This window comes from Podarcis raffonei, chromosome 2 (assembly GCF_027172205.1).
Source record: "Podarcis raffonei isolate rPodRaf1 chromosome 2, rPodRaf1.pri, whole genome shotgun sequence".
NCBI classification, from domain to species: domain Eukaryota; kingdom Metazoa; phylum Chordata; class Lepidosauria; order Squamata; family Lacertidae; genus Podarcis; species Podarcis raffonei.
This window is the reverse complement of record NC_070603.1, coordinates 3,194,490-3,219,231: the sequence shown is the minus strand read 5'-3', so window position 1 is coordinate 3,219,231 and position 24,742 is coordinate 3,194,490. Positions and strand designations below refer to the sequence as shown.

The 24,742-nt window shown below is 44.2% G+C and overlaps 1 protein-coding gene across 7 annotated transcripts in view; it reads left to right on the top strand.

Annotated features, from left to right (window-relative positions):
* The window catches only part of SPRYD3 (SPRY domain containing 3), a 44,640-nt gene extending 20,422 nt beyond the window's left edge, over nt 1–24,218 (top strand). For 6 of the 7 annotated variants that reach the window (XM_053370254.1, XM_053370253.1, XM_053370252.1 and 3 more), the window contains exons 7-11: nt 10,399–10,548; nt 13,309–13,366; nt 18,720–18,839; nt 19,806–19,960; nt 22,246–24,218. In XM_053370254.1, the coding sequence (XP_053226229.1) occupies nt 10,399–10,548; nt 13,309–13,366; nt 18,720–18,839; nt 19,806–19,960; nt 22,246–22,380 (618 nt within the window). In that variant the 3' untranslated portion in view covers nt 22,381–24,218. The remainder of the gene's footprint in view (nt 1–10,398; nt 10,549–13,308; nt 13,367–18,719; nt 18,840–19,805; nt 19,961–22,245) is intronic. The other variant, XM_053370273.1, reaches the window with a different exon arrangement.
* The last annotated feature ends 524 nt before the right edge of the window (nt 24,219–24,742 follow it).

Here is a 24,742-nt window from a genome sequence, read left to right as displayed (position 1 = left end):
ACCTCTTTGTTTCTGTTGGCTGCCTATCTTGCTTCTACTGTGGTAGGACAAGAATAGGGACCTCTGAGGGATATTTTAATGTGGAGGCAGGCTTATGTAGGAGAAAGCTGTCCTTAAGTTACCAAGTGGTCCTAAGTGGTTTAGGGCTAGAGAGATGTAACTAAGCAACCACCTGTGGTCAGTGCAGAGGCAGTTCAGATATTCAGTTGTGTAGCATCTTCTGATAAGGGTTGGGGGATATATCTAACCACATGTGGGAATTGGGCAGAGACACTGAACTGGTCGTTGGGGATGGGGTTGTTAACTGTGTTAGCATTGATGAATTGGAAGAGCCGCAAAAAGATTCCATTGAGCACATGGATTGATAATATGGACAGATTAGCTACATACGAACAAATTGCATGTCGACACAAATTAAGAATAGATAAATATGAAGAAATCTGGAAGGAATATTTAAGCGATAAGGCAGACAGTGGTGGGAAGTAGGGGGAGGAGAGGTGGGGAAAAATTGTTAAAAAGGTGTAGTCATAGGTATGTTGTTGTTTAGTCGTGTCCGACTCTTCGTGACCCCCTGGACCAGAGCACGCCAGGCACTCCTGTCTTCCACTGTCTCCCGCAGTTTGGTCAAACTCATGCTGGTAGCTTCGAGCACACTATCCAACCATCTCGTCCTCTGCCGTCCCCTTCTCCTTGTGCCCTCCATCTTTCCCAATATCACAGTCTTTTCCAGGGAGTCTTCTCTTCTCATGAGGTGGCCAAAGTATTGGAGCCTCAGCTTCAGGATCTGTCCTTCCAGTGAGCACTCAGGGCTGATTTCCTTCAGAATGGAGAGGTTTGATCTTCTTGCAGTCCATGGGACTCTCAAGATTCTCCTCCAGCACCATAATTCAAAAGCATCAATTCTTCAGCGATCAGCCTTCTTTATGGTCCAGCTCTCACTTCCATACATCACTAGTGGGAAAACCATAGCTTTAACTATACGGACCTTTGTTGGCAAAGTGATGTCTCTGCTTTTTAAGATGCTGTCTAGGTATATCAGTATTCAAATCTGAATTGTCAAATTGTGTTATTAGTGTTATTATGGTTTTTGTTGTATGTGTCTTTTGCAGTTGTTGCAAAAATGATTAAATAATTTTTTTAAAAACTGTGTTAGCATTGCCTGATACTCTGAAGTTCAGCTGATTCCTGGGGTTCTAATAGCTGAGGGTATTCTGGTTTTCTATTTAAAGTAGTTTTGTTATTTTATGTTGCAACAGAAAACTAACAGCTTTGATGAATATAGGTGTTCTGATGTTCTTGCCATACTACAAATTTTCCTTTTTCAGAATAGCGGTTACCATTTTGATAACTACTATTCATCCCAAGCAAGTGAGCTATGGTTGCCTCCAGTTCTGAGCTCTGCTTTCAGTGCTCTCAGAACAGGGTTGTAGTTTCAAGTCTTGGGAATAATGGTCCTTGAGAGTCAAAGAGAATCAAGGAATTGTAGAGTTGGAAGGGAACATGAGGATCATCTAGTCCAACCCCCTGCAGTACAGGAATCTTTTTGCCCAATTTGGGGATCAAACCCACAACCCTGAGATTAAGGTCTCATGCTCTGCTGACTGAGCTATCCTAGCTATCTAATGCTGTTGGGTGCAGCTTCAAACCAGCAATATGCTGCAGTACTTGCCCTAATGAGACGTTGATACATAGCTATCCTAAATCAGTGTTCTTAGTTTATTTGGAAGTTCTTTGGAATTCTTCCTGTCATTTGAGTTGCAAGATTGCTGAGACTGGGGTGCTTAGATATAGCAAAATACCAACTGTGGTGTGCTCCTACCCAATTGTTGTCCCCCCCCCTATCTCTTGAGCTGTCCTGATTGTCATTCAGGTCCCACTATCGTCAGTCAGGCTCCACTATTATCTATCTGTTACTTTGTTTAGACTGCCTCCCAGCACCACCACAGTTTGAATTGGCATCAGTTTGGCTAAGACCCTCCAGGATTTTTGTTGTTATTACTGCTGTTTGGACTGTATATTGACCCAAGAATTAATGGTCCATCCTTCAACTCCTCCTTCATATCAGCCCCTGGGGTCTTTGAGTACATTCACTGACATGCCCTTCTCTGTGCACATCAGGAAGACTAATCCTTCTACTTTTGAGGAGCCTGGTATTACAAAATAATTCAGTGATCCATTTGCCTTTAAAGTTATTACTCAGTTGCTTTTTTAAAAAACAAAATGTGTCTCCAGAAGAAAGACTAGTGTCAGGACAATTTTTGGTCCGATGTGCACTGGGCCTTTTGACAGGGTTCTCCAGGCCCTTTGACCTTCAGTGTAACAACTCTAATATCACCAGCATTCTGGTTTCTCCATCTTTGTTGGCTAAACCGACTCAAGGAAATAAAAAACAAAAACAAAATCCTGTGATTGAAAATGTCAAATGTTCACACACACAGAATAAAAGATTAAGCAATATAATATTTAAAGCAAACATGTGACTGCGGATGTGCACTGCATTAGACGGTTGTAGTTTATTTGGCAGAGCACCACCTGTGCCAGGAATTGCAGTGGGGAAAGTTGTTGCCATTCATGAGAGCAGGCACAGAAAGAGTTGTGCTCTTCTCCTCTGTCATTGGTGCTTTAGCATACCCATACCTCTAAAAATTCTAATCTGGAATAATAAGAACTAGAAACTTCTTTATTTTTCTTTTAACAATACCTCTGATTCTCAGAAGTCTGGTGGAAGTACAGTATTTTTGTGTTTGGTGTGTTCTTTGAAACATTTTGCACGGGATTGAGGTTTGACGTTTGTCAGGTGATGGCAGCCACAGAGAAGAATAGCTTCCTTCTAACAAAGGTGAATAGAAATAACTGGATTCACCTAGGTGACTCAGCAGAATAAGTCTCACAAGCTTACGTTTGTTGCGCAGATGGCCCAGATCAATGGTCTTGATATGGAGGATCAGGACTATGGGGATGGTAAGTTGGCTTTAAACAGTTAAGTGTAACTCCAAACTCTGCAAATTTGATTATGAAAGACTCTCCATTCAGCAACACCATAATATATGGTGCATTGGCTTGGAGCTGGGCCTGTCTTATTCAGGGTTCCTTGCTTCCATCTACCACACCACAAAATGGCCTTTGCTGGAATTAACTTGGGGTTTATTAAGGACGAATTTTTCTCAGCCTGCCCTGTAGACTCTGCTCTGCCTAAATCTGGAATGTGCTACCAGTTTTAAGTTCCTTCAGCTGTTGTTGGCTGAGCATGGGGCTCATGTGACCAGCAGAAAGAGCGGGGCCTACATCTGCTTATCTAAGAGGTTCACCTGTTTGTCTTGGATGCTCTCGTTGCTTGGCCAACATGTTGTTGCCTTCATCTGCTGGAAGCTTCCCCTTATAAACTATGGTCTGAAGTAAAATGCCATCAGGAAGGGCTCTGGGTGGAATTTCTTTTTCATAATTGTGAGTCTGGTGGAGGTGCAACTTTGGGCTAAGTGTTAAAGGAGAGACAGGCCTCTGATGGCTCAACAAATCCTTTTTGTGTGTAGCTTCACAAGCGGTTGGGGTGGTTACTAACAGATCCTCCCATGTTCAGAACTAGTATATCCTCAACTTACCGGATACTAGGAACAGACAGAGTGCCACTATATTTCCATTATGCCCCAGTCTGAGCTTCTCAAAGATATTTGGCTGGGAGAAAGAATGTTGGACTTAGGTGGACCTGTGGTATGATCCAGCAGAGTTGTTTGCACATTCTTAACCCTATGCCTGAAATGGAAGCCATTGCCCACAGAGGCCTTACATAAGCCCTTGTTTTCTACATGCCTATCCCCTGTCCCAGTCTGAGATGTGGACCTTCCCTGACCCAGACAGCTCCCCCCGCTCCCTGCAAGAACAGGGAAGCCAACCATTTACATTTCCTCTCTTATTTCAAAATTATCCCTTGCCTTTTCCCACTTTATGCTGCTGTTTTCACTCCTAGGGTCTTCTGCCATTCAAGATTTAGGTTCCTTTTTCATGGTTAAAATGGATGATTGCCTTTTCTTCTGAGTAAGCTTAATGACTGCAGAACCCTCCCCCAAAATGCTGTATTCTGGTACTTACATAGCCTTTGCACTGTTGATTTAAGGGGAAGGTATCTCATGTGCCCTCAGATAATTGTACTTTATTTTTAGCTGAGAAATGTATGGGTGGGTGGGTGGGTGGGTGGGAGAGAATTGAGCATAGGTGGAAGAATTGTTAGCCATTCTAGGCTGTGGGAGAATTCTCCACTCTGATCCTGGATAGACAAAAACCATCCATGGAAGCTTCCCACAATGCAGCTTTAGCAATGTATAAACCCACACCATCCTGATTGCGGAGCAACACCAAAAGCATGTATTGCTTATGGTGATTTGGAATTAGTTAAGGGTGTTTAGATGAGACATTTTCAGGCCACAGAAGGGATTTGCAGAAGCGTTCCTTTCCTATTGTTCTAGTGTGCGAAGCAGTCCTCTGAGATGAAGCCCTGAACTTTCAAAAGATGCACAGAACTGCTTATCCTGAGTTTGGACCCAGCCAAACGGGTTGAGGACTGCTGGATCCTTCCAGGACAACCTCTTTCCTCTTTCTGTCCTTTGAATTGCAGTGCCAAATTCACCCACATAAACGCCCTCTCTTTCCTGGCTCTTTCCCTGGCCTGATGGAAAAATAAAATGCATAACTTGCATTCTTCCTTTGGACAATTTAATATTTTGTTTATTAAAAGCCCACTCTTCAAAGGCTGGGCGTGGGTTTTCGGCACGCTGGCAGAGTGGGAGGTAGGCCTGGATTTGCTGTGCGTCTCTTGAAAGTGAGTGTGTGTCTGTTTTTTCAAAACTGGTTGTCTTGGAATTTTGGATGTCTGAATTGCAGTAGCCTGAAGCCATCTATTTTCCTATGGTCACCCTCCTGTAGTATTAGAAGTCTGTCTCTTTTTTCTTTCCTTTTTCTCTTTTTTTTTTTGTTAACTAGCTTTTGAATTTGTACTTGGTAGGGTCATTGAACAACACTATTTTCAGCTAGGAATTTCCTCTGGATTTTTAAAAAAAGCATTTTCTCCTGTATATTGCATTACGTCCCACTTCAGTGTGTTTCTGACTGAAGAAATCCAGCAGCATTAGTTCTTTTCATGAGCCTGAGTTTTCTGTCCCCAACAAGTAAGCCCTGAGGTAAAAGTCAACATCACCAGATCTTGAGGGCAGAAGTCAGCAGCCTCAGGCATTCAGTTAGTCTTTTCAGGAAAGCCAGCATGGAAACTGTTTCCTAAAGGGCCAGTCACCATCCAGGCTTTGTGCTGGCCTGTTGCACCAAGGTGGCAGCTGGCCGTTTTTGGTGGAACTGCCACCCTTTTTTTCTAGGGAGCTTATATCTGTGCCTTTAACAGCTGCATGACAAATAATTTACAGGTGCAGCTTTTCATGAGGAAAAGAAGACTGGAAAACATTGCCTAGTGAACTTCTGCTTATTGTGCTGCTATGAAAGGCATGACAGTGTTGCTTAACAGTCTGTTCTTCTTCAGGCCGCTGGGAACTTGCTGGCTCTTTCATATGTTTTTTTGAAATATTAATGAAATCCTTCACCCCGGATGCCTTTTTAGAATCCTGTTTTTCAGGAAAAAATCCTTAAACCTGCCAGGAAAGTGAAGTTCTGTGATCTGAACAGACTATGCAAATTCTCAGTTTTCTGGCTGATTTGGTACAATTTCCATTCTGGTTATAATGAGAGAAGGGAAACTATATAGAGGCTGAATCACTTCACCTCTTCAAAACACACCTCATGACAACAGACATTGCCTTTATATGGTCTAAAGTTTTATTTTCAACATGATAGGGGCTAGAAACTTTTTTAAAAAATAAAATAAGATAAAAACTCAGACTCCCAGGATGTTTAATCTTGTGTCAGGTTCAAAAGTCTATACTTGCATGTCACATTTGTGGAGACGCCATTTATCTTCATAGGTTTTTCTGTGAGAAGTGCAGCTTATCAGCCCATGTCTCTGTGCAGGTCCGCTTCATATAGTGTGTGTTGACACCAGGTCACTTTTCCTTCTCGCTTCCAGAAACATATGCACAGTGACTGTATCAACAGTACCAGTAGGATTGTTGTTATTTGTATCCTGCCCTTCCTTCTGAAAGGAGCCCAGGATGGCATACAATAAAATACAAATACACCACAAAGAAGACTCTGTCCTGTGCCTACTAGCTGTACCATGAACAGGGCCTCCATCACAGATCTGAAGGTACAGGATTGCTAGTACTGGAAGAGGCTCCTCTTTAAGTACTTGGGCCACATGCAGTTTAGAACTTTAAACATGAAGGCCAACACCTTGAAAGGGCTCAGTAGTTTGCAGCATTTTAAGCTGTTCCACTCAGCAGCTGCTAAGCCACATTCTGCTGTAGCTGCAGCTTCCAGAGTATAAGGTGTCTTCAAGGGACACCTCATGTAGAGAGCATAGCGGTACTCCATTTGTTATCTAAACCCAGAAACAGCCAAACATGAGGTGTACAACAGGTTTTCATCTGTGCCATTTATTTCATTCTACAAATCATCTCTACCGTATTCTGCACCTGGCAAGCTTCTCGAATGCCTGTGCTTCAGTTAAGGCCCAGGGAAAGCCCTCATCAGGTAACTCCTGCCTGCCCAGGGCTTTTTCAGATGAGAGAAAGTGCAGCCAGTCAGGGGGGCTACAGAGTGCTGGATAATTGTTTACTGGGAAGAAATACCCCCACCCCACCCCAGTCTTGGCCACCTCACAACAATAAGCTTAAGACTGCATTCCCACCAAAATCCTAAAGAAATTCTGAAGTGTCCTGAGAATGAGGCAGAAAAAAGCTGAAGCCTCTTTTGCAAGGGAAGAAAACCTTTGAGAAACTGGATGACATATTTCAGCACAGCGCTAGGGTGGCAGGGCAGCACAAAATAGAAGCTTGGGGCCATGAAGATCAGGTGGGGTGGGGCTGCCTGGCCCAAGCCTGTTCCTGTTTCAGGCCTTCTGTACTTTTGATGACTGAATGGAGTTCTTAAAAGGCCTGCCATTAAAAGGGGATTAAATGCTTTCTAAAGACAGCCCTGGCAAGTGATTCATCAGGGCTAGGTGTAAACACACCTTGCATATTTACCCTTTTTGTCTGCTCTTTTGCCTATAGCCAAAGGGGCTCCTGGATATATGCCTGTTCCTGCCCTAGTTTGTCATCTTTCTTATTTTCTTAAATTTATATCCCGCCTTTTCATCTTGCCAAGGAACTTAAAGTGACATACATATGGTTCTCGAGACCAGACCTGCTTAGTTTCAGCAGACCGATGGTCCCATGTACTTTCTCATTGATTGATTTGGGGCTGGCCCATTATGGAATGGTAAGGTGGCCTGCCACTGGGGCAGATTTTGAAGTATAATTTAAAGGGCAGAAAATAAGTTCGCCTTTATTTGCATTACATGTCTAGATCCAGAACTGAAACGTGGTTTTTAGGACAACCCTAAAGACTTAGCCGATAGTCAGGGATGTTTGGAGTCTAACAACATCTTGAGGACACCACATTGGCTACCTCTGTTCTATAGGGTAAAGGTAAAGGGACCCCTGACCATTAGGTCCAGTTGTGGCCGACTTTGGGGTTGCAGCACTCATCTCGCTTTATTGGCCGAGGGAGCCGGCGTACAGCTTCCGGGTCATGTGGCCAGCATGACTAAGCCGGGCGAACCAGAGCACCGCACGGAAACGCAGTTTACCTTCCCGCCGGAGCAGTACCTATTTATCTACTTGCACTTTGACGTGCTTTCGAACTGCTAGGTTGGCAGGAGCAGGGACTGAGCAACGGGAGCTCACCCCATTGCGGGGATTTGAACCGCCGACCTTCTGATCTGCAAGTCCTAGGCTCTGTGGTTTAACCCACAGCACCACCCGCGTCCCCCATTCTATAGGGAGATGTATGCATAAGAATGACTATTGTACTAGAAACTTCGCTACCAGTATACCAGCTGTATTATTGGGACATGGAGCTAAGCATGGTCCCTAAATGCAGTTCATATGTGCAGTGATAGTCACTTGCCCAGAAAGCTGAATAGCACCCTAAAATTGTCCACTGGCTTGAAGAGAAGTCAGCACCAGCAGTTAAGACTAGTCATGTATAGATGAAGGAATAAGCTAGATGCTTGTATTTAATCCAGACAAGATGCATCCATAAGAGGCACTTTCCCAATCACTCAGTAATATGTACCATCTGGAAGGGAAATGTAGGACAAGAACATTAGTTCAGTATCAATAGCCAAGTCAGACCAAGGTTGAATTTCCTGTGCTTCCCATCCCTCTCATTTGAATTCTCACTCCCCCAGTCTGGTTTGGCATCTCTTTTTATTGTTAAATTGTTTTATTTAAATTGTACATAAAGCCACCTTCAATAAAACTACTAATAACAATAACATCATCTGAAACTTGCACAAGAACATCACATTTAAGAGTTGTTCTTCCTCCAGGATAGATCGTTGTCAGAGTAGGTCACTCCTTATGTCAAGCTGCTTCCTGTTCTAGCTGCTTGAAATGTTTGCTTTGTGCTTAGATGGATGAGTGGTTCTTGGAATCCTATGGCAGCAGTGCAGAAAGCTAGTGGAAAGGGTCAATGGCCTGTTTTTCCACAGGGCTGTAGGAGCCAGGAAAGATTAGTTCAATATGTGGTTGTGCTTCATGAGGGGTGTCTGTGTGCATGCACACCCATGCCCTTGGGACTAAGATACTTCATGAAAGTTTGCAGTAGCTGTTGATCACATCATTGCTGCAACTACAGCTATAGAACTCCTAGTAGAACAGTGTTAGCTCGATGATGGAACACCTGGCAGTGTCAATTATACCAGGGGGTGCATGATATCCTGGAATTCAGCACAACCATATATTTTCTCAGTTCAACTCTTTGTTTCCTTCTCTGCTAAAAATTGAAGTGGTAGAGGAACACTGGAGGCAACTGAGCACGATCTTCACTGCTCATCTTGCCTCCTTGCCGCTCACTGCACATGCAGAATAAATTATGCAAAATGAGAAGATATGTGAAAAAAGTTCTTCCCTTTTAGCACTTGTAGCACTTTTGAAACCTGTGCAGAAGACTCTGCTTTGAAAACTGGTGTACGAAAGTTTGAAATGTACCTGGCAGACAAGGTTTGGGTAGAAAAAGAGGGGAGAAGGTGGTCTTGTTTATTAAAATATGGTTTGCTTTTACTGTATCTGTATATGTTAAATAACAATGTTAGTTCTCTAGCTCAATATGCTAAAATAAGGAATGCATAATGATTTATTTTCCTTATGTTATCTAATTTCACAATTTTGCTGCTCATGGCATTGCTTCCTTATGGTATATCTTTGTTTTCAAAATGATTCCATCCATCCTTGATTTTTTCCCACCTGTAATGCCAGATTCAGGGTGGGGTATTGCTGGATTTCCAGATTTATGAACAATGGAATATCTTTGTGGCTATAAACATAATTGTATGTTTTCTGTATTAAAAACATTTCAGTTTTTTTTTAAATGTTGATCTCCTAAAGTACTGAAATACCTTGAATACTGGAGACTTCCAAAATAAGATAAGGATGTTTGCCAACTGCATGTCTTGGACTCCCACTTAATTTATTTATTTATTTATTTATTTATTTATTTATTTATTGTTTGTTTGTTTGTTTGTTTGTTTGTACTAATATCCCACTCTTCAGCAGGGCAGTTTATAAAAAGTACCACAATTAAAACAGCTACAATGTAGAATTAAAATCCATTTGTTGTTCATATGTCTAAAATTTGAGGAGGAAAAAAAGGCTGCCTCATCTGGATATATTTCAACTTGTTGAAGAAAAGTGGTCTTGCATGTTTAAGGTGCTTATGCACAGAAGTGGATATACAGTATTTGCAGGGATAGGATTTTCCATATCATGGTTTCATACATTAGTTTGTCTTGAACTGCTTGTACATGTTTTAAAGGCACACCAATTAGCTATCTATCATGCAGCCATTCAACCAGTAACTTGTGCTCCTCATAGTTCTCTCTCCATTGCCGACCAACTTGCATTCCTTTCTCCGTTCTGTGAAATTAGCTTAGCTGAATGACACCCCTTTTGTTATTCTTTTCATGTATCCATGATAATTGTTTGGAAACATGATGCTATATTCTGGATGATTATCATCAGCTGTGAAAATGTGGTTTCTGTTCCCAGAAATGAAAAGTGCAGATTTTCACTGCATTCCCCCACCCTTTTTAAGGCGACATCAGAATCTGCCAAATGATTGGAGTGGAGGGTGCTAACTAACAAGTGGATGGGTATTAACATGCCTTGCTTGTGATCCTCCTGGAAAACAACATTGGGCTTGATGGACTGTCAGGTCTGATCTGGACAGCCGATCATTGTGTCATCCTTTTCTCTGCAGCTCCTGGAGTACGTGGGGAAGGGGAAGAGCATAATTGACGTGGGTCTAGCCCAAGCTCGGCAGCCACTAAGTACCAGGAGTCACTACTTTGAAGTTGAGATCGTAGATCCAGGAGAGAAATGCTACATTGCACTGGGCTTGGCTCGAAAGGTAAAACTGTGGTGGGGGGAAGAGTGTGCTGTGTTGTGTGCTTAATAGAGCCCCTTCAAATGCACTGCTCAGGATGCCATCTCATTTGGCTGGGGACTGCTTAAGAATGGTGTAGCATGCATGATTACTTGCATGTTCAATGGAAAATTTCCACTTGCACATAGTCTTATGTGAGTGAGGTTACAGTATGACACCAGGCTGGAACTAGAAAAATTATTAGTTCTAACATAGTCCCAGGAAAGAGCTCTGCAGTGCCTGGTGTCTTTTGCAAAACAAAGAATGGTTGGAAGTTAGAAAAACACTGAAGCAGATATCTCACTGGGTGCACTTGAACGCTGGCTGTAACTTGGTCTGTTTGAGGCTTCTTTGTGAGGTGGAATGACACAGCGGCTGATAGAAATTATGCATGCAATATGGTGTGGTGAGGCGCTCTACATGTTTCAGCTGCCACATAGAAGCCATTTCACACAGTCTTGGTGTCATGGTCACATTGCACAGGTATGGTGGCATTTTCCTGCAAACTCATCTTTGCATAAATGAGGGAAGAGTTAGATCTCTAAGCTAGCCTCCTCCTTTTAAGGACATTCCTCAGTGCAAAAAGCCACATGATATCAAACAAGTGCTTGTGGCGCCCCTGGCAGTTAAGTGTGTTGCCATGGGACAACCGCTTTGGAGAACCCCAAGGGTCTAGATCATTACTTGGTTCCTCCCAGCCTTGGGGTTCTCTGTCTTTTCATGCTTCTTTCTCCTGCACAATTTCTGCTACAAAGATTTTTCTGAGCCAGGCTCTCTTATTGCTGAATTCCAGATAACAAATTAGAAGCAGGCCGGATTGTTCTTTGGGGCTGGTTTGGCGTCTGTCCCTCTTCCTTTCCTGTCTGATGTGGCCATCTGGTTCTGTTGTTTGCCTCAACACATGGTCTGGATTCACGTGGCTGGGTTGGCCTTCAAGGCCACACCATTCCATTCCTTCCTCATCTTGCTACAGCGAGCAAGCAAATCCCAGCAGCCATACAAGATCCAAAAAGAAAAAGAAAAAATAACTGGATCAACTTCCTTTCACCCTCCCTTGAGTTCCTGTCCCTACAGGAGGACAACTTATCCCCTAAACAATCTATTGATTCTACATCTGGTGTGGGTGTGTTTGTGTGACCACCAGAAGCTGTTTTGTAGGAGACTTGTTTCCAGATCAGCTGGAACCCAGGGACTACCATGCCAAGTCTATGAGTCTCAACCAATAGGGTGTGATGGCTAAAAAGTAATGTGCAGCTCATTTTCTTATACAAGTGTTTCCAAACTTCTGTTAGCTAAAGCACTTTCTTTTTTCCTGAATTAAAATTGGAAGCACCTCAGATTTTCACCAGAAAGATTTTGCATTTAGCGCATGAAATAGTAAGAATTACCTGCCTTAGATGAGCCCAATACATACATTTTTGCATGGCTCACTGATTGTAGGTAATTCTGCCACTTTGGGCATCAGGAGTACAGATGGGGGAGGATCTGCCTACAGTGGCGGTGGGAAGACCAGAGCAGTAAATCACACAAAGACACAATGGGCAGCAGCAGCAGCAGCAGCTTTCCTGGATTTTATGAGCTCCAAGGATATGCTTATTTCTCTTGGCACACAGTGTGGCAGTTTCTGTTAAAAAGTTAAGGTGTTTAAACATTTAACCAACACTGTTGTGCTTTAAAACACACATGTAATGATGTGTATTTGTGCTTCCCATCTTTTTAAGAGATGCTTTTTTTGATTGGAGCTGCAAGCACAGCTATTGCAGATGTGGCATAACTCTTGCCTTAGCTGCCTTAATTCCTGTAGAGCTGGAGCTGCTTAAGACATGCTAGGTCTAAGATTAGCATTTGAAATTGCAGAGCACACAAGAAAGTATACATTTCTTATGAAAGGCATAAAATTAAGGCATGCTGGTCTGCTGTCGTCTGCTTTTGGTAAAATTACTCAGGTGGGTCCCAGGTCAATGAGGGCTTTGAAGGGAAATATCTGCAGTGCTCTTGTTTTGTACCAATTGAAGCTTTCCAGTGTGATAAGAAACCACGTTAAATGCTAATACTTGTTAAATTAAATGGCACGGTGTGGTTAGATTCGAAGATCTTGCAGCATCTTTTCCTTAGACTCCTTGAACCCTTTCTTAGTCTTTTTCTTGTCCCTTTCAGCCTAGTGAGAGAGGCAGTACCTGGTTGTTGAGCTCAGGGAACTCCATAAAGTGCTGCTGAGTCACCCTAATGAATGCCCTGCAGGCTGGAACACTGTGAGTCTTGGCTACTCCAGTAAGGGCTTTTCTTCCTCCTCAGTTTTGTGGCCATAAAGCTTTGTGGGTCTAATCCCTGTCCATGCTGAGTCAAGGTTTCCCAGAGCATTGGGATGTGCCCCTCTGAGGTAATGAGGTAATGCTCTGGGGAATCTTGACTCAGCATGGACCCCTGTCTCAGTGATCACATCTTGGTGCTGAAGAGAGTAAACAAGATGTTGAAGCTGGGATAGCTCACTTGGTAGAGCATGAGACTCTTAATCTCAAGGTTGTGGGTTCAAGCCCCACATTGGACAAAAGGGTCCTGCATTGCAGGGGGTTCTATGAACTGTGCAGCTGTGGTGGGAGGGAGGCAGGAATCAAGCACCTTTCAAGTGGAAACCCCTTTTAAAATACAGTATTGACAGCTTGTCATTTTTCTGCTGAAAGAACCTTCAGTGATAAAATTGTAATGCTGCATGATTTGCTCTGCTCTGTTTCTCTCTTGTTCCAGGACTACCCGAAAAACCGGCATCCTGGCTGGAGCAGGGGATCTGTGGCCTACCATGCAGGTGAGTGAAGATCTGCAGCACCAAGGGCCAAGCTTAGGGCACAGTGGGGAGAGCAGTTTGGTGGCTAAATGATCTTTCTTGATATACTTTATTTGGTAATATATTCTGCAAACCAGGGCTAGACATGGTATTACATCTGCACTGATCAAACCGTGATTAAGGTAGTTCCCCGAACTTTACAGCCTCTTGATTGCAAAGTGACAAGATGGTCTTAGTGGTCCCTCCATCTAAATGATCTCTATGAGCAGGACTTAGCTTGGTAGGAGATTTCACTATCATCAGGAATCTTTGCCGGGGTTAACAGGCAATGAACTATGGTTAAGTGTTATGTTTGCACAGGGTGGTTTCAATGAGAAAATAATTATCTGAAAAAAGAACCTATATGACTCAGAGCAGTGGATTGGATAAACTGTTCATGGGAAGAGGCAAAGAGCTATGTAAACTGCTAAGAGGTTTTTGCAATTAAGCAGTATAGAAATCCTGTTAAATAAATAAATGTGGGAGACTGAAGCTCCATCAATTGGAAAACCTTATCAGATTCCCATTCCCTTCTTCCGTACCTGTGTGATCTCACCAGGCTGAAGGGCTAGAAACTTAAAAAAAGAAAAGCTGCAATTCCTGTGAATTTGAATTCTTCACTTAGAGTGATTCCTGCTCTTGAAACAGATGGTAGAATGTACATAATTTTGCTTACAATATTGCTAAAGCTCGTCACTATAAAAAGAATACAAGACAGATAAACAATTGGCGCCTCTGGCAACTGTCCACACTTCTTTGAGAAGCCTTTCTCACAATTTGAGATTGGTTGCTATAAACCAAAGATTGCCTTTTCCTCAGGTACAGACTCTAAGGCCAGCTGCCTGAGGCAGATTTGCTTCCTATGAGAGCCAGAAGCATCTCAGCTTCTCTAGCCTTGACCATCTGCCGCAGATTTGGCCTGTGATCTCTTCTGTGTATCCTTGAACTGAATGTTTTCTCCTTTTCAATGCACTCTTGATTTCACTCCTCAGTCTAAGTGGTTTGAAGTTGGTGGTGAGAGCTGTGAATTTGGGCACACTTGGGAGCTTCAACATTCGTGCTCAGGCTGCCTTGTGAGGAGTGGCCCATGACTTCATAAGAGTGGAGGAAGAGTTGGGAGGCAAGCATACGAGATAAAATAGCAGTTTGTGTCATGAAGAGTGCTTAATGTGTTTGTACTAAGGTATCTCTAGGCTGGATTAATAAAATCCACTCATCCTTCTGTGTGGTAAAGGGTCTTCATGGGTCTTCAGCTACTGCAGGACTGGCCAACTCCAGATGCCATTGGACTACAGCTTCCATTATTCCTGACCATTGGCCATGCTGGCTGGGGCTGATGGGAGCTGGAGCCTATCAATATCTGTATCTAGTACAATAAAGGAGCCCGCCAAGAGTATTCAAAGCATATTATTGAGCATGCTCTCTCTATTTTTCCAAGAACAAGATAGGAAAATTATTTGCCTTGAGGATGATCCATGGTTGAAATGCATTGTACATTCATACTAAACAAACTGCTACTTTTTACTACTTTTTACTGTATTGAGCTTGCCTCCTCCCTCTTCTGATTTTGAGTTTGGTGCTATCCTCAGTACTCTCTTGCCCTGTAACTTCATGGCCACCATGAGGCTGTATATATGTGAGCGAGCACACCATGCAGGCCACATGTTCAATGCAGTTCCCTCTTTTGTTGGGATAGGATGGCTTTGGTAAAGGAGCAGTTTGAAACTTTTCTGCTGCCCTGGACTGACTCTTATCTGCAAAGAATAACAGCAATTCAGCTTCAATCCAGCAATTCTGCTTCACTGGATGCTCCTGGGTTCTGCTATTATGAAAGAGGGAGAAAAACTCCCTATATACTTTCTCCACGGAAAGCATAATTTTACCAAGAGGGCCTTCTCGGCAGTGGTACCCACCCTGTGGAACACCCTCCCATCAGATGTCAAGGAGATATGTAACTATACAACCTTTAGAAGATATCTGAAGGCAGCCCTCTACAGGGATGTTTTTAATGTTTTATTATGTTTTTGTATCCCCTGGAAGCTGCCCAGAGTGGCTGGGGCAACCCAGTCAGATGGGTGGGGTACAAATAAAATAACATCATGAACATCAACAACAAAAACAACAACACACCTCCATCATTTCCCCCCTCCCCCTACTTGCCTCCCCTCAAAAAAACCAACAAACTATTAAGAAGTGTGTTAGTTTACCAGAGCTCATGGACCAGTCCTATACCAAACACTCTGCCATTTTCTTGATATCCTATATTCTGACTGGCTCGCAGCTTGAATGGCTAAGAAGCCATATACAATCAAACCCTTCTGGTCAGCAGACCAGGAGAGCCACCCACACACCCATTGCTGAACATGCCTTCCTTACCTCCAGTTGCCCTTTCCTTAATCACTTTGCTGGCTGCAGTGTCTTTGGGTTCTGATCTCAGCTGGCTTGTTACTTCATGCCTAATTCCTGGTCAGACTTTTGAGATGGATCCCACTGCTGCTACTGAATAACCAGAGCCCTGCTAGGGGAAATAGCTTGCCTAAAATAAACTGGGATCTTGGTATGCTGGGAAGCCCTTTGAACGCGGTTCGAAGAGTGGGAGGGGAAATAGAGATAGATGTGAGTTCAAGATACCTCTCTACAAGTTCCTGCTCAGTGTAATAACTGAGAATGGCTTAGCAAACACAAAGAGCCTTTGCTCCTCTCCAGTCCTTTTTGCTCTTGCACTGTGCTGCGTTCACAGCGCTGAGTTAGTCTCAGAATATCCTATGAACTAATACTATCGGTTAAGCTCTCTCTCCACTTTCTATGAGCTGTAGCCTAGAACAAAAATTGACTACATATTGAGCTTAGTAAGGAATGAGTGTAAGTCCGAGTCCCAGTTTGGGTGGTGCACTTAAGCCATTATGAACTGATCCATGCATGCGGCAGAATAGGGAGTTAGAATGGACAGTGCCATATCAGATGGTACGTTGAGGATCATGTTGTTTAAATTCCTCCCCATGTTAAAGCAAACAAAGACAGCTCCCCACAAATAGAAAAGCAGCACTGCAAAGTGTGAGCTGGGTTACCGTCCTGACTCCCAAACGCCTCCATTTTGGAACATTTTGGCTCCCAAACGCCGAAAACCCCAAAGTAAATGCTCTGGTTTTCAAACGTTTTTTGGAAGCTGAAACATCCGATGTGGCTTCTGCTTGAGTGCAGGAAGCTCTTGCAGCCAATTGGAAGCCGCACCTTGGTTTTCGAACATTTCAGAAGCTGAGTGGGCTTCCAGAACGGATTGCGTTCGACAACTGAGGTTTGACTGTACTAGTTATTTGTGGGAGTTTGAGGGAGCATTCAAAATAATATTCCCACCTTCAGCCTGAAGTCCTCTGAACCAGTTGCATCTTATACTACTTTATTCTGCGTAGAGAAGGCAGCCTGCATCTCCTTCCTGGAGTGCTTAGACAGCAGCGTTAGTGAGAGAAGGTGCATTCAACCTCCGCCTCCCCTGTAAGGCCATCCCTCATCCTTCTTTGCCCTGTAGGCGTTTCCCTCTCCAGCCTGCTGTTTTGATTTCCTTGCCTGTGCCTGTTGAGCAGAGGGGGATTCCCTAAAAGGCACTCTTGCTGGACGGCCTTCATTATTTTAGACACACTCTGGAATGTTTACACAACATTATTCCCAAAGTTTCCTTGGCAACATGGGAAAATATTTACTGCCCTTTTGCTGAACAAACCTCCCTCCTTCATGGAGACAAAGGACCTTGGCCACATGCCTTTTGCTCCGGGCGCCCGTATCCGCTGCATAGCTGAACTTGGAGAGACAAAGCGAGTGCCAAGGCCTTTCAAGTGGTCTGGGTCCCCCCTTCCCTTCTCCCTTTTGTTCTTGTCTGCCTGGAGGCAGGGAACTGTTTGGACCACCAGGTTCAGAACTTGCCTGTCTTTGATCATGGGTGTCGAATAGTGTGTTTGCCCTCTCTGGCCTGGCAGGGTAGTGTGCCTGATTGAATGAACCAGTTTGTTTGGCCCTGGAGGGACTGCATGGTGAACAGGCATTATGGGAAAGTTTCTTAGCACTTCAAGCCCTGAGGAGGCATACTCAGCCATCATGCCAAATGTGCTTTAGGAGTTGAAACCAGGCTCTTCACAAATCATGATTCATCGTTACCTACCTCAGGGCTGTTACCCTGAGATATACACTCCTGACTTCATGTACAGGGAATCCCAGATTGCTTCCTGGAACCATTTCTCAGTTATGAATGTCATGCTAGGGTTTTTTGATAGTTGTGTCAAGAAAATTCTGATCATGTTAAGAAGCGTGTATACTTCTAGCTTGCATCTACCTCTGGTTCATCCTTTGAATGTGTAAAATTCATGAAACATGAAATGAAAAATTGAAAAAACATAAAGTGAGTTGTGGGGTTGTTGTCTCAAAGGTGACCATGGTTTAAATGAAGTTTCAGTCCTGCTGAAAGGATTTCCCATCTCTGATGACAAACAAGACCCCACATTGCATATCAGCTCTGTTCAGTCACCATCCAGTTGCTTGCTTAATGTAGAAATGGTGAACTTTCACCCTAATTCTCTACATCTCACCTTTTGTACTTAGCATCTGACTGTCAGTATCCTTAATGGCATTGGAATAAAACAGCCTAGAAAATAAAGCTGAGCTGAACTTGTATGACTTTTGTGGTGGGAGAAGCTTTCTTAAAACAGCTAATCTAATTGCATGAAAATCTTAAGTGTTTCTCTGATTTTTGGCCATGTTTTGGATACTAATCACAATAAAACCCTGAGGCTGATGTTTCAGGTTCCAGAAAACTGCACTCCCATAGCTATTAGTCCACAGCTCAGCAGAGCTCCCGAGACTTGGGAACAAGAGAGTTATGCAATCCTTGAGCTTGTCTGAGTAAACACTGGAAAGCCTCCAAGTGAATTGAAAGTTAGGCAGAGTCCCTTTATATCAACTCTCATTGTCCCTAACCATGGAACATAGTGGCTGGTGGTGATGGGAGTTGGGAGTCCCATAACTTCTGGAGGGCCACAGGTTGCTCACCCGTGTGTGTGTGTGTGTGTGTGTGTAGATATGCTTTCTCTTTCATTCATACATACATGCTCTCTCTGTAACACCCCCCTCCAAGCTCAAGCGATGAGGTATGGTTTGGCTGGACAGTGTGGCTTAGGGGATACCTGTGGCATCTCCACCTGAGCTTTTGAGACATCAGCATTTTGCTTTGCTGGTATTGTGGGGCCAGGCAGGAATACCCATAAGTCTCATGTGCTGGTTGAGGTCAGCATTTTCTTCCAGATTTGTTCCTAGACTTTATCAATGGTGCATCTTTTCTCTTTTGCAGATGATGGCAAGATCTTTCATGGGAGTGGAGTGGGCGACCCCTTTGGGCCTCGCTGCTACAAGGGAGACATTATGGGCTGTGGGATCATGTTCCCGCGTGACTACATCCTTGACAGCGAAGGTGAGTGTCTAGAACTTGGTGAATCATGATACTAAGTAAAGCGAGCAATAAATACATCCCAGTGGATGGCTCTGAGTCATAACATGCTTGTGTGAACAGAGCTTGATTTGCATTGGCAAGTTTCTGCAGACAACTTTTCGGAGACATCTGAAGGCAGCCCCGTATCAGGAAGTTTTAATGTTTGATGTTTTTGTAAGTGTTGGAAGCTGCCCAGAGGGGCTTGGACAACCCAGCCAGATGGGTGGGGTATAGTAGTAGTAGTTGTAGTAGTAGTAGTAGTAGTAGTAGTAGTAGTAGTGGTGTTAGGACTAATCTATTTTCTCTAGTACATTGTATAATACCACTCTGACAAATAGGACATGTTAGCAAGCTGAAATCTTAGCATGTTTATATTGGTCATCTATGGTCTAAACTTTTGTGTGTGTGTGTGCAGATTGGGGTGGTGGGTTTTTTAAAACCTAACTTCCGTAAGACTCACTTTTTGGCTACTTAGAGGCAATTTTTAGTTCCACTGGTGGCAAGGCAGCTGGCTCATTTACAAGCCTGGATTAAACTGGCATGGTGGCATTGTGATAACGTATCTTCGTACTTTCCTCACCTGGTCCTTCTACTGTGCAAGGTGACCAATGTTGCCATGTTCCTGAAGTTGGAACTCAGCTGTTGGCCTCACTTTGCCCTCTTCCCTGAGGATTCTGATGGCCTAGTGTTCCTGCCACCCTCTTCTCTAAAAGCAAGAGTTCTAAAGGTTCTTCATTGCCAGAGGAGTGCTAGACAGAGAACAGGGTAGGGAAGCTGTGCTTACCATTAAAGGGTTTGAGGGGAGGAAGCTTCCTTAGTGACTGTAGATCTGAGCCAGAGGCAGTTTTGTGGCTGTCAAGCCTACCCTTGGAATGATTTTCCTGTAGTGGTTGACTGGCGTGCATAAATTCATGGCAAGAATTATATAGGGGTGTGGGTGCCCTACAGGTGACAGTGATGACAGCTGTGACACGGTGGCTATCCGGGCCAAACCGCGAGGCGTGAGGAATGTCCTTTACTTGCACCAGGAAGCTGAAGAGGAGGAGGAGGAGGAAGAGGATGGGGAAGACATGGAGCAAGAACATGAAGGCAAGAAAGTGGTGGTAAGTGCCAGCAAGAGTTACTGATAAGACTAACTTCTTTCTGTCAAGATCAAATGGAATTAAAACATGTCATTTAGAAGAGTGGAACTGTCCCTTTCCCAAATCAGGAAGTGCTTGAGAAAGTAGAATGGCTTCTATTTGGAAGCAAGAAACAGAGCAGCCTAAGTTCCCTTAGGAAATGCATGCATCAGGTTTATTGGCTCAGCCCTACCCTTGCAACAGCCTTCTCCAACAGGGCACCCTCAAGATGTTTTGAACTTTACCTCCCATTAGCTCCACCCAGCACAGTGAGTGTTCAGGAATGATGGGGCTTGTACTCCAGGAAGATTTGGAAGGCACTGCGTTGGGGAAGGCTACCTTGCAACTTGCACATTACCAGTGTTCATTACCCTTCTGGTTGTACCCCTTCCCCCTGGTTGGTGACTTGAATAATTCTGGTTGCAGAATGTAGGTTCCCTTAGCATATAATTCCGACTTTTATTTTCCGCATATTAGTGGTTCTACAAGTAGCTTCCACTATTGAGCAGGTAATGCAAGAGTTTTGGAAGATACTTGATCACAAATAGGGCTGTGAGTATCGGTATCTCACTTTAACACCTGCAGCTCTTGGCTTCCATTTGTTTTCTTTTTCAAAATGGTTTCTAGTCCTTAATGGCTGCAAACATAAATATGTGGCAATAACTTTTGAAATTCTAAAATATAAAGCAGGGAGGAAAGAATTAGCACACTTTTCAATGATCTGGGCATTTCTTCTCATTACTTGCTTCTCATAATGTGTAGCTAGAGAAAAACTACTTGCATTGAGCAAATTTCTTCAGGCCACAGAATCTCATTTTAGAGTTGGGAGCTTTTTCTTTTAGCTTCCCCCCCCCTCAGGTTTCTGAGGTACCAGAAGGTCTAGCTTTGCAGCCATAGAGGCTAGAATCTTTTATTCCTTATAGTATAATGAAATGTCTCCCAGGATGCTAAATTTTGTGCTTCCTGACACAGTTCTGGAGGATCTAGTAGCTGCCTTTCCGTGGACAGTTCAGTGCAAAATGTGGGATCCTGCCCCCTGAACGTGGTGTTGAGAGGAATATTGTTGGCTGCACTTCATAGTTAATCACATGGTTATTGTCATCTTAGTCCACAGTCAGAAGGCAGGGTCCTACCAGGCAGGAGCTCAGCCATTTAAGTTGGCAGCTGTTTCATACGTCTACCAAGTGTTGCCAAGGGATAGGTTACAGGCCTCTGTAAAGCAGCTAACTTGCTGTCAGCCTCTCAGGAGTTTCTGCGGTTCTGTTCCCAGTATATGCTAGGGAAGAGAAAAAGTCATGCTCCCATTGCTCTGTGATTATCATCTTGTCCGTCATCACTTGGTCTGGTTTATGCTAGTTTTCTCATTGTGTTTAAGGTTCCCCTGGTGGCTGCTATTAGCAATGCTCCAGGGTGGCTTTACTCCCAGATTTGGGGTCACAAAGAACTTGAGATCCCAGCGTTGTGCCAATATTTGAGTTCCCATTGCTGACATGCACTGCTGGTAATGTTGGTTTGTCAGAGTCTAGAGCAAGATGGGAACAGTGAATTAGGTAATAAGCAATGCCATGTGATAATATCCCTTTATAGATTGTATTACTTCAGACTGAGGGTGGGGAGGGGGTGTCAATTTCTGGATGTTCCCTGATTTTTTTGGACAGGGGGAACAGAACTCTGAGCACATACAAATCTAGCAAATCAGCTAATGCTTCAGTTAGTAGCACCTTTCCTCTAGCTGTGTATGTGGAAGGAGACCTTTCTAAACCTGAACATTCAAATGCTTAATCTTCCCACCTGCAGCCTGAAGTGGTGCAGTCCAGCAAGATACATATCAGGTTAAGGTAGCTGTTCATGCATTTTGTCTCAGAGATTCCTTTATGCACAAGCTGGGCTTGTACTTGCTAAGAACTGGTTCCTTGCCTTATAGGAAACCCTGGATTACAAATAGCTATTACTAGATTTGGGCGGGACACTGGACTTTGCTTTTGCTCTGACCGCCTGGAAGCTTGAATAGAGCTGGATAAGAGACTTTAGTTGACTGTCTTAGGTTGTCACCTGTAGTCTTTACTTTTTTAGTCAACTGAGTTTGTAGAAGCTGATCTAATTTTGTGCATTGTTCTTAAGCACATAACAAATCAATCTGCCTTTTGGAAATTTCATCCAGAGCCTGGTTCTGCAGAAGGAGAATCAACTGCAGAGCTAAACTGCACAGATCTAATCTGAAGTCTTGTGTTTCTTTTCTCTCTCTCCCCACCCCTTTTCCCTCCCAGGTGTTCTTCACGCGCAATGGGAAGATTATTGGCAAGAAAGATGCTGTGGTGCCGTCTGGGGGCTTTTATCCCACTATTGGGATGCTGAGCAGTGGAGAGAAGGTCAAGGTAGATCTGCACCCACTCAGCGGCTGAGAATGAAGGGGTGTGGGGAGCCTCTCTTTCCTGCTGCCATTCCTTGGACTGGCCTGTTGGTTCAGGTTGTTCTCTGTTGGACTTGCAGCCTCTGCCTCCAGGGGCAGCATTTTGTCTGTGGGGCCATATAGATCATATAGATATCTGTCTAGCTAACACCACCTGAGCCCACCTATCTTGGTCTCCCCCCCCCAAAAAAAATCCATATGTGATTTCAGATACTTTTGGGCTCCTTGTACCATTGCTGGATGCTGGATCAATCCTGAGGCTCTTGTTCCCAAGCAGGTCTGGGATTAATTACTGGGACAGTGTCCCACTCTCTTCCCAATCACAATGTTCCGAGTCTGTGTGGCTCTCGCTTCTCAGCTTTTGAAAGGGAGGCTGGGATATGGCCTGGCCTCGTTGCCCTCTGAATGCAAAGGGCCCCGTTTTGTGGTGGAACAGCACAGCGGCTCTCTACCACTCCTGTGCACCATATTGCACCAGGCATTTGTTGCCCCTCCCCAGCTGCAGGCCAGCCCCACAACATCTTGCCTTTCTGGTTTCCCTGCAAATCCCTTTGCCACTTTTTAATGTACACTTGCTCCTCCAGTTGAAACGCAGCTTGAGAGGAGCCCGTACCAATTTTGAGGATTGCATGAGGGAATTTTATACAGATGGTGAAAATCTTTCTTTGACTGTATTTCCCTGTGTGCTGTGTGCACCTTCCTGTCACATCACTTGTTTAAAGGAGGCGGCCTTCCATCCATGCTGAACTCCCTTCCTGCTGTTGTGCTAGCATGCCTTCTTCCTAGTGCCAGCCTGGAGGTGTGCTGTGAGGGCACCCTGCCTTCTTCCCAGCTCCCTTTCCTGAGCCACTGAGATCCCTCAAATAATTGATGCTGGACCCTGGAAGGGTGGTGCTTGTCCTGGGCGCAATGCTGCTGCAAACCTGTACTGCTGCTACTGCCATTTTGTAAGTGGGAGTGGGAGCAAGCAGAGACATGGGGCGTGAAATGTGCCCTGCAGTTTGATTGTAAAGCGTTTTCTCTTCCTCCTCCAAGTTAATGAGGGCTGGCCCTTGATGTGTAGGCCTGCCCTTGTCTTCCTTTGCGCTCTAGGTCTCTTGTCCTCTGCGTTGTGCTTGCTGTCTTGTAAGCTTACCTGAATAACCTCTGAGGTTATTCAAAGGCTCTTCAGAACTGTAAGAATCTGTCATGATGTCACTTGTGTAGGTGTGGCTAATCTATGGCAGGAGATCCTTGATCCTTGGGGGCGGTAGACAGGGGAAGGACAGGCCCCTACACTAGCCCCTCTGGCCCTATTGCTGCTATTAGTTTTCTCAGAAGCTGGTGGTCCTGCAAATAGTTGCACTGGCTCCCTCTTGTGGTCCAGTTACCTGGCTTTGTTGCAATTGTACTTTTTTTAATAGGTGGGTTGGGAACATAAGCATCCCTTTGTGGTTTGTTCTTGCTTGAATGTTGATGTTGTGCCAGCAACCACCCCAGACTCTTTGGAAATGTGACAGCACCTCCATCTTCAACCTTAATCCATGCTGCTGTTGCCACTGGTGGCTGCTTCCTATCACCAAAATAACCTAATACTTGAGTGGGATGCCAGTGTGTGTGTGTGAGAGAGAGATCAGCAGGCTTTGCTGTTGCAATCCTTGGAGAGAGCCAAAATACTGTCACCCTGCACCCTGTTGTGCAGCCTGCTCTTGGGCTGTGTAAGCTGACGGTTGTCTGGTCTGAACAGAACCACCTCCTCTCCAGCTCTGCATGGCACCGGTTCCTGCTGCATTGCTGTAGAAAGAATCTTTATACATCCAATAAAGTTGAAATGTCCATATTTATCCAGCACTGGAATAGGCTTCTGTGTTATTTTTATAATGCTTCACTACATCCTAGCCCCATTCTCCTTTGTTTGGACCTTATATCTTCACAGTGCCCTCACTGGTTGCACTAGCTGGCCCTTGGGGCCCTTCAAAGTCTACGATTTTGTGATTTTAAGTGTGTGCTGCATGTGGAAGTGGCCTCTTCTCCCCACCCAACAGTGGCAAATGTGCATCATGATGTTATTGAAGTGGCAAGCGGTATCTGTTTCTGTGTATGGAATTGGAATGTCTGGAGCTGGGGCTACCTGCTGTTGCATGTGACTAGTTCCTGTAGCTGTAGCCAGGGCACATCCAAAGTGTGGCCATAACCTCTTTCTGGTGCTACAAGCACAAGGAGAAATTCAGATTGCAACAAAGGACTCCTGCTTGCTGCAGCCTTGGTTTTCCCCTTCCCAAAGTGAGAAGCTAAACAAGACAATGATTGAAAGACAGACACAGGTGCCAAATAACAAAAGTAGAGCAAGCACCCGTTGGGTGTTAATTTTAAGA